General features: G+C 47.9%; 1 protein-coding gene across 1 annotated transcript; it reads left to right on the top strand.

Annotated features, from left to right (window-relative positions):
• Positions 1-5225: 5225 nt before the first annotated feature.
• Positions 5226-7074, top strand: LOC147344605 (olfactory receptor 13A1-like). The gene has a single exon (XM_086377121.1). The coding sequence runs from the start codon at positions 6097-6099 to the stop codon at positions 7072-7074; it is 978 nt and encodes a 325-aa protein (XP_086233247.1). The 5' UTR covers positions 5226-6096.
• Positions 7075-9964: the final 2890 nt, after the last annotated feature.

Here is a 9964-nt window from a genome sequence, read left to right on the forward strand (position 1 = left end):
TATACTAGCTTTATCTTTAATTTTTGAGGAAACTCCATACTCTTTCACAGTGGCTGTACCAGTTTACATTTACACCAACAGTATACCAGAATTCCTTTTCTCTGTATCCTCACCAACATTTGTTATTTTTTTGTCTTTTTCATAATAGTCACTTTAGTGTTTGATGTTTGGTGTTTGATGATAACTCATGGTGGTTTTGATTAATGATCTATGGATCTGTTGGCCACTGTACGTCTTCTTTGGAAAAAAATGTCTATTCGAATCTTCTGCCCATTTTTAAATTGATTTGTTTGCTACTGAGTTGTAGGAAGAACTAAACAGTTCTGCTGCTGCTGCTGCTGCTAAGTCGCTTCAGTCGTATCCGACTCTTAGCGACCCCATGGACTGCAGCCTTCCAGGCTCCTCCGCCTATGGGATTTTCCAGGCAAGAGTACTGGAGTGGGGTGCCATTGCCTTCTCCAAAACAGTTCCAGGAGAAGCTAAAGGCAAAGAAGAAAAGGAAAGATGTACCCATCTGAATGCAGAGTTCCAAAGCATAGCAAGGAGAGAGAAGAAAGCATTCCTCAGTGATCAACGCAAAGAAATAGAGGAAAACAATAGAATGGGAAAGACTAGAGATCCCTTCAAGAAAATTAGAGATATCAAGGGAACATTTCACGCAAAGGTGGGCTCAATAAAGGAGAGAAATAGTATGGACCTAACAGAAGCAGAAGATATTAAGAAGAGGTGGCAAGAATACACAGAAAATTGTACAAAAAAGATCTTCATGATCTAGATAATCACGATGGTGTGATCACTCACCTAGAGCCAGACATCCTGGAATGTGAAGTCAAGTGGGCCTTAGGAAGCATCACCAAAACAAAGCTAGTGGAGGTGATGGAATTGGAGCTGAGCTATTTCAAGTCCTAAAAGATGATGCTGTGAAAGTGCTGCACTCTATATGCCAGCAAATTTGGAAAACTCAGCAGTGGCTACAGGACTGAAAAAGGCCAGTTTTCATTCCAATCCCAAAGAAAGGCAATGCCAAAGAATGCTCAAACGACCGCACAATTGCACTCATCTCACACGCTAGTAAAGTAATGCTCAAAATTCTCCAAGACAGGCTTCAGCAATACATGAACCGTGAACTTCCAGATGTTCAAGTTGGTTTTAGAAAAGGCAGAGGAACCAGAGATCAAATTGCCAACATCTGCTGGATCATGGAAAAAGCAAGAGAGTTAAAGAAAAACATCTATTTCTGCTTTATTGACTATACCAAAGCCTTTGACTGTGTGGATCACAAGAAACTGTGGAAAATTTCAAAAGGGATGGGAATACTAGACCACCTGACCTGCCTCTTGAGAAACCTGTATGCAGGTCAGGAAGCAACAGTTAGAACTGGACATGAAACAACAGACTGGTTCCAAATAGGAAAAGGAGTATGTCAAGGCTGTATATTGTCACCCTGCTTATTTAACTTATATGCAGAGTACATCATGTGAAATGCAGGGCTGGAAGAAGCACAAGCTGGAATTAAGATTGCTGGGAAAAATATCAATAACCTCATATATGCAGATGACACCACCCTTATGGTAGAAAGCAAAGAGGAACTGAAGAGCCTCTTGATGAAAGTGAAAGAGGAGAGTGAAAAACTTGGCTTAAAATTCAACATTCAGAAAACAAAGATCATGGATCAGGTTCCATCACTTCATGGCAAATAGATGGGGAAACAATGGAAACAGTGACAGACTTTATTTTTTGGACTCCAAAATCACTGCAGATGGTGAGTGCAACCATGAAATTAAAAGACACTTGCTCCTTCAAAGAAAAGCTATGACCAACCTAGACAGCATATTAAAAAGCAGATACATTACTTTGCCAACAAAGGTCCATCTAGTCAAAGCTATGGTTTTTCCAGTAGTCGTGTTTGGATATGAGAGTTGGGCCATAAAGAAAGCTGAGCACTGAAGAATTGATACTTTTGAACTTTGGTGTTGGAGAAGACTCTTGAGTGTCCCTTGGACTGCAAGGAGATCCAACCAGTCAATCCTAAAGGAAATCAGCCCTGAATAGTCATTGGAAGGACTGATGCTGAAGCTGAAGCTCCAATACTCTGGTCACCTGATGTGAAGAACTGACTCATTAGAAAAGACCCTGATGCTGGGAAAGATTGAAGATGAGAGGAGAAAGAGACAACAGAGGATGAGATGGTTGGATGACATGAGTTTGAGCAAGACCCGGGAGTTGGTGATGGACAGCAAAGCCTGGCGTGCTGCAGTCCATGGGGTTGCAAAGAGTTGGACAGAACTGAGCGACTGAACTGAATTGAACTGTGTTGTAGGAGTTTTAAAAAATATATATTTTGTATATTACAATACCTCATTGTATATATGCTTTGAAAATACGTTTTCCCACTCAGTAGGCTGCTTTTTCCTTTTGTTGACGGTTTCTCTTGCTCTGCAGAATCTTTTCAGTTTGATGTAGTCTCACTTGTTAATTTCGCTCTTGTTGCCTTTTGGTGACACATCCAAAACACGACTGCCAAGACTGATGTCAGGAGTTTTTAGCCCACGTTGTCTTCCAGAAATTCCATGGTTTTTGATCTTATATTCAAGTCTTGAATGTATTTTGAGTTACTTTATGCATATGGAATAAAGTAGTTTTATTCTTTTGCATGTGGCTGCCTAGTTTTATAATACTATTTATCAAAGAGATTGTCCTTTCCTCATTATATATTCTTGGATCCTTTGTCATAAATTACTTGACCATTTTGTGTGAGCTTATTTCTGGACTTTCTATTTAGTTCCACTGATATTTATACTTGTTTTTATGCCAATACCATACTCTTTTGATTATTGTATCTTGGTAATATAGATTGACATTAGTAAGTGTTATGCCTCCAGATTTGTAATTCTTTCTCAAGATGGCTTTGGCTATTCTGGGTCTTTTTTGGTCCATACAGATTTTAATATTGTCTGTTATATTTCTGTGAAAATAATATTTTAATAATGAAATGGTTGAAACCCCTGAGATTGCTTTCTAGATGTGTTCTGTGGGCTTCTGGGCCAATTGCTGTCTGTCCAAGGGGAGGTGGTGAAGAAGGCACTGATGAAGGACAGGTGAGGGGCTTTGGCTCGGGGAGGAGCACAGCCCCTTACCCCAGCTGGGCGCTGCCTGCAGCTGAGGGTGTTGGGTGCGGACTGAGAGGGGCAGGGGTCACACCTTCCTCTGCTTCCCTTTTGACCCTGTTTGTTACCCAGGCTCAGGAAACAGCTGCTTCCTATATGTGCTGGTGCTGCAGTTGTCAGCCTCAGCCTTTTAAAAGTGGCTTCTTGAAATGCCACTTTTTATCTTTCCAAGAGCCACAGACATCTTGACAAGGCCGATATCAGTGGTGAGAGTCTAGTTGATGGTGTGTCTTCTGATATGATGTGTTGAGGATAGCTCTTCACTTCTGTGATCTCCTCCCCAAACCCTTCACCCTAGTCTGATCACAAGAAAAACAGCAAAGTCCCAACAGAGGAACAGCTACAAAATGCCTGGCCAGCACCTCTCAAAATCGCCAAGGTTGCCAAAACTAAGGAAAGTCTGAGACACTGTCAGCCAAGAGAACCCTAAATGTCACGTGGTGTCCTGATGAGATCCTGGGACAGAAAAAGGACGTTGAGTGAAAAATAATGCAGTCTGAATTAACTGTGGACTTCAGTTGGTGATGTCAATGTTGGTTCATTAATGGTGACAAGTATACCATACTAAAGTGAGGTTTAAACATTAAGGGAAACTGGGCATGGGGCTTAAAGGAACTCTCTGTGCTGTCTTCTCAACTTTTACAGAAATCTAAAAACTAATCTAAAAACTGCCTTAAAAATTATATCTATTTAAAATGAAACCCATCATTCTCACAGGATCTGGTTGTACACAGCTCCTGTCTTACACACGGGAAAGACCCTTGGCAGAGAGGCCGCCAGCTAGCGCTGTGTTCACACTGAGCTCTGCTGCCTGGAGCCCCGTCTCCTACGGCACCAGGCACCCTGGCCCTTCGCTGGGCCTGTTGGGGTCCTGGTTCTGCTCAGCCTGGGGACTGTGCCCACAGAGGCCCTTGTTTGCCTTCAGGAGGGGTAATTGCTCCCTGAGAGATGTGTCTGTGGTGCTCCTAGCTCCCTCGAGCCTCAGCGTCCACCCGAGGGGACAGACTCTTGTTAAGGTCAACAGCAGACAAAGGAGTCACTGACCTGGGAGATGGGCTTCAGGCCACGTCTAGTCTGCCACCAGAGGAAGAGCTTCTTGTATTTTCCACGAAAATGTAAACGTCGTCTCTTTAGGGCAGGAGCTGATCAGAGGCTCATCACTGACACTCATAGTGAGTCGCTTTCTGTCCTTGTCTCTTCATGCCTTTGGGACCACCTTCCCTAGTTTTCCTTTTGATGTTTCTGCAAAAGACAATTTGTTTTTGTCCTGACCTATTTTACTGTGGAAAAAACGATGCCAAAGTTGCTTTGCTTATCTTTTACCAGCCCAGCCTGAACTGTAACGCTCCCAGGAGCCTGCAGCACATCTGCTTGTCTGTGACCTATCTTTGTCCCAGATCAGAAGGAGGAAGGAACCCAGCAGTGTGGCTAGGTTTCTAAACAGGTTGAGCTCTTTAAGAGAAACCAGGCCCCGAGGCCCCTGACCCAGCTGGGGTTCCACGAATCAGAGGTGAAGTTTGGTGGGCAGCCAGCCAACGTAGGCGGACAGGCACCTGGGGTGCCAAAGGGGACCCAAGAGGCTCAGATGTGCAGCCAGAGGGGGCTTTGGGGGCTCATGCCTACAGATGGCAGGTGACTGCGAAGAAGGGGTGTGTGTGGTGTGTGGCACTGGACAGGGCCAGCAGTGACCAGCAGCGGGAACCTGCCCTGCAACTCGGTGGCACCTCAGCTCTGCAGGGGTGGGGGCAGCGAGGGTGAGAGGGGTAGCTGGCAAGGCCGCCAGGGGGCCCAGCGCCTCCCTGCCCTGGAGCTTCACCACAGATTACGGCTGAGGACAGAGGTCTGCAAATCACATGTCTTTGCTTGTATTCCACCGGGGAATGACAAGCCTTCCTGTGTTGTTGACACTTGTTTCCAGGTAGGGTTAAGGTTCAGCCCTCCTGACCCCCCAGGGCAGGTCATCACATCCTCTGGGGGTGCCTGGGGCTGGCACCAGGGAGGCAGGCACGGTGGCCTCCCTTCCCCTGAACGCGTTGATCTAACTGCTCATGGGCACAAGGAAGATGGTCACTTCAACTGAGCTGGACTCAGGGAGGTCCGGTGGTCCCAGAGGGCTGGCGGACAGGTGTGCCAGGCTGTGGGGGAGGCCAGGGTGCTGGGTTAGCATGTAAGCTGGGCGTCCTGTGGCCACGCTGACCTGTGTGTGTCCTTCCTTCCTGTGTCTCAGCCCCCAGCCCAGCCTGACCCTCATCCAGCTGGGGAGTGGGGGATGGAGTCAGAACCACGAGCCCCAGTGAGACAGAGTCCTCAGTCTCCCTGAGTCTGCCCTACCTGAGGGTGCAGCCAGGAGTAGCCCAGGCAGGGCTGGGCAGCTGTGGTTGCAACTAATGGGCTGTGGCCAGGTCCATTCACAGCTGACTCCAACAGCTGAGGGTGACCTTCCCCAAAGAGCTGGAGCCTTTCTGCCCCCGGCCGCTCATTCCCCTCTGAGACCCTGTACTCCCCCGTGAGCACCCATTTTGCCGCTGGCAAGGGTAAAACTTCCCTCCCTTCCCTGAGCCCTGACCCAGCTGACTAGGTTTTCCTTTTGGGAATCTTGAGTTCTGTGCCGGGCTCGATGGGGACTTCCCCACACAGTGACGGGCCCAGCATGCAATAGAGAGCTTCCACGTCTCTGGATGCTGCAGGAAGTGTTCAAAACCAAGCAAGGAGGACTCAGACTTCCCTTTTGTGTGGTCCAGGGAGTGATGGAGGCTGTCGTGAGACAGGGTGTCTGTGGGGCTGATGGGGGCCACCAGGCTGTGGGCAGAGTGGAGTAACTTCCCTGAATGTCCCTGGGTGCTGGGACCTAGGCCGATATCTTAATTATGTGCTTTTTGCAGCAAAGCTGCCAACAGCAAACTTATCTGCAGCACTGCCCCACCACCCCATGTCTCCCTGTGCCAGGCCGGCTGTGTCCCAGAGGCTGCAAGGGCTCGAACACCACGTGGACACACACAACCACTCATCTGTGGAGGAGTTTGCCCTGCAGAGTTTCTCAGAGGAGCCTGGGCTCCGGGGTCTCTTCCTGGTCTTGTTCCTCCTCCTTTTCCTGGGGGCTCTTGCAGGGAACACCCTCATTGTCACGGCCATCAGCCTGCACCCAGGCCTCCATACCCCGATGTACTTCTTTCTCACCAACCTGGCTGTTTTAGACATTGTCTGCACGTCTACAGTTCTCCCCAAATTGCTGGAGAACCTGGTGGTCAAGGGTGGCACCATCTCCTACCAGGGATGCATGACTCAACTCTTCTTCCTGACCTGGTTTCTGGGGGCCGAGCTGCTGCTGCTGACGGTCATGGCCTACGACCGCTACGTGGCCATCTGCCGCCCGCTGCACTACAGCTCGCGGATGGGCCGGCCTGTCTGCGTCTTGCTGGCCGGCAGCGTGTGGGCTGTCAGTGCAGTCAGCACGTCCTTGCACACAGGCCTGATGACAAGGCTGACATTCTGCGGCCCCAATCAGATCCAGCATTTTCTCTGTGAAGTCCCCACGCTGCTGCTGCTCTCCTGCAGCCCAACTACGCTGAACAACGTTATGATAGTCGTCGCGGACGTCTACTTCGGGGTGGTCAACTTCCGGCTCACCATGGCGTCCTACGGCTGCATCATCGCCAGCATCCTGCGCATGCGCTCGGCCGCGGGCAAGCAGCGCGCCTTCTCCACCTGCTCCTCCCACCTCCTGGTGGTCACCTTGTACTACTCCACCGTCATCTACACCTACATCCTCCCGGGGTCCGGCTCCTCCTTGGAAAACGGCAAAGTTGTCGCCGTGCTGTACACAGCAGTCAGCCCCACCCTGAACCCTCTCATCTACTCACTGCGGAACAAGGATGTCAAGGTGGCGCTCAGGAAAGTGTTTTCCTGAATCCAGTAAAGAAGGGAAGTGGCTGATGCGGACTTTGCAAGCTAAGCAGCGAGTTTCAAAATAGGACGTTGAGAGTCTGATGTAAGAGGCAAAGAGCGAGAAGGTAGTTGATGTGATAGACTTACCTGTAATGGAGAAGGAAATGGCAACCCACTCCAATCTTCTTGCCTGGAGAATCCCAGGGACAGAGGAGCCTGGAGGGCTACAGTCCATGGGGTTGCAAAGAGTCGGACACGACTGAGCGACAACACTTTAACTGTAATGTGCAATCCTGGGGGCGCTGCCGGCGTTCCAGGAGGTCCTTAACTAAGCGTTCCAAAGCCCTAAGGGCGGATGCTATCAGGGCTTCAACGGGGAGGGGTTAAAGGGGTAATGGGAGAGACAGCGGGGGCGAGGAGGAAGGGCAGGAGGCAGGCAGAGTCCCTCAGCTCCCCCTCCAGCACCTTGCCGACTAGTTTTCCCAGCACCTGGCACCTGGTGGTGCGGCTGGCCCCTTCCCATTCCCGGGCCAGGGGTCATGTGCGGGGGAGTTGCAAGAGTCAGACTCACCCAGTGTGCACACTGCCTGGTACGTTCTGATGTGGGGTCCCCCAGGCCCCGATTCTCCAATCAGATACCCATTGGCGTGTGGGGAAAAGACCAGGTGCAGAGCTCTTCGCCGTGTCTGGGAGCTCCTGGTCCTGGCACACGGACGGAGAGAGACAGCGGAATCCAGCCTTCCACCTAATGACCTGCAGAAGGAGGTGTGCTTTTATTTACTTTTTCTTCTCTCAGAAAAGGGGACATTTATCCTTAATAGCTGCAGGGTACCGAATGTGGAGCCGCAGTTACTGCCTCCAGGGCTTCAATGGGGAGGGGTTAAAGGTTCAGTCCTGAGCCCCAGGCTGGCTGCTGTGAGTGCTTACCTGACACTTGGCCCTCAGAGGCATCCCTCCCTGGTAGACCTGGAGGTCCTCAAGGGCAGGTGAAAGACCACCTTCAGCCCCAGCCAAGTGGATCATTTGATGCAAATACAAGAAAAAATGAGAGAAAGAAAAAAGCCATTTTCTTGTGATGAGAACTTTTGGCATCTACGATCTCAGCTGCTTCCTATCCCAGGACTTGCTTGTAACTGGAAGCTTGTGACTTTTGACCCCCTTCCTTCTATCCCCCAGTCCCACCCCTGCCTCTGGTAACCTCAAATCTGATCTCTTTTTCTATGAGTTTGTAAGGGTTTTTAGATTCCACATTTAAGTGAGATCATACAGTATATATCCCTGGCTGACTGATTTCACTTAGCATAATGCCCTCAGAGTCCCTTCATGCTGTTGCAAATGGTAGGATTTCCTTCTTCTTAAAGGATTTTTCTTCTTTTTATGGTATATGTGTTTGCATATGTGTGATATGTATATATATGTATCTTTGACATAGTGATATCATTTCCTTTGGGTATATACCCATAAGTGGGACACTGGATCTTATGATAATTCTATATTTAATTTTTTGAGGACCCTCCATACTGTTCCATAGTGATGGAACCAATTTACAGTCCCACCAGCAGTGATCCAAGATTCCCTTTTATCCACATCCCTGCCAGGATTTGTTATCTCTTTGTTTTTTTAATGGTAGTTATTCTAACAGGTGTGGAGTGGTACCTTATTGTGGTTTTTATTTTCATTCCCTGGTGGTCAGTGATGTTGAGTATCTGTTCACATATCTCTTGTCCATTTGACTATCTTCTTTGGAAAAAAATATCTATTCAGGTCCTTTGTTCATTTAATATGAATTCATTTATCATCTGGATTGCTTGTTCACTGTTGAGTTGTATCAGTTCTTTACAAATTTTGGATATTAGCCCCTTATCAGATATATGACTTACAAATATTTTCTTCCGCTCAGTAGGTTCCCTTTTCATGTTGATGGTTTCTTTTGTTGTGCAGAAACCTTTTAGTTTGATATAGTCCAACTTGTTTATTTTTTATTTTGTTGCTTGTGCTTTAGGTGTCATATCCACAAAGAACATGCCAAGACCCGTGTCGGGGAGTTTGTTCCTGTGTCCTCATCTCGGGATTTTATTGGCGCAGGTCTTTCAGGTCTTACGTGTAAATCTTCAACACATTTTGAGTTAATGTTTTGAGTAGTGTCAGAAAGTTGTTCAGTTCTATTGTTTTGCATGTGGTTTGGTAACATCATTTATAACTTTGCTACTAGGAATAGAGCTTTTATGAACACACACACACACACACTCACACACACACACACTCACACACACACACACTCACACACACACACCTGTTTTTGTTTCTGGTGGCTCAGTGGTAAAGAATCCACCTGTCAAGCAGGAGATGTGGGTTTGACCCCTGGGTCAGGAAGATCCACTGGAGAAAGAAATGGCTACTCGCTCCAGTATTTTTGCCTGGGAAATCCCATGGACAGAGGAGCCTGGCAGGCTGCAGTCTGTGGGGTTGCAGAATTGGACATGACTGAGCCTTTGTTTCTTTTCAGTAAGTAATTATGACTGGAATTACTGGATCAAAGCTGTGTATTTTTTAGTTTCATAAGAAACTACCACTCTTTATTCCAAAGTGGTTGTACCATGTTTTACTCCCAGAGCAATGGATGAGAGTTCTGATTACTTCATGCGTTTTAGTGCTGAACAGAACCACATGTAAACAACTGAAATCTAATTATGTCATTCTCCTGCTAGAATATTGAGGAGCTTCCTCTTGCTCATGGGATGAAATTGGAATTTTTCTTTCTTTCTACTTGGATATGCTATTGCTGCTGCTAAGTCACTTCAGTCGTGTCCGATTCTGTGCGACCCCATAGACAGCAGCCCACCAGGCTCCCCCGTCCCTGGGATTCTCCAGACAAGAACACTGGAGTGGGTTGCCATTTCCTTCTCCAGTGC

This window comes from Bos grunniens, chromosome 26, assembly GCF_055505025.1.
Source record: "Bos grunniens cultivar Pamir isolate PY7600 chromosome 26, Bosgru_T2T1.0, whole genome shotgun sequence".
Classification (NCBI taxonomy): Eukaryota; Metazoa; Chordata; class Mammalia; order Artiodactyla; family Bovidae; genus Bos; species Bos grunniens.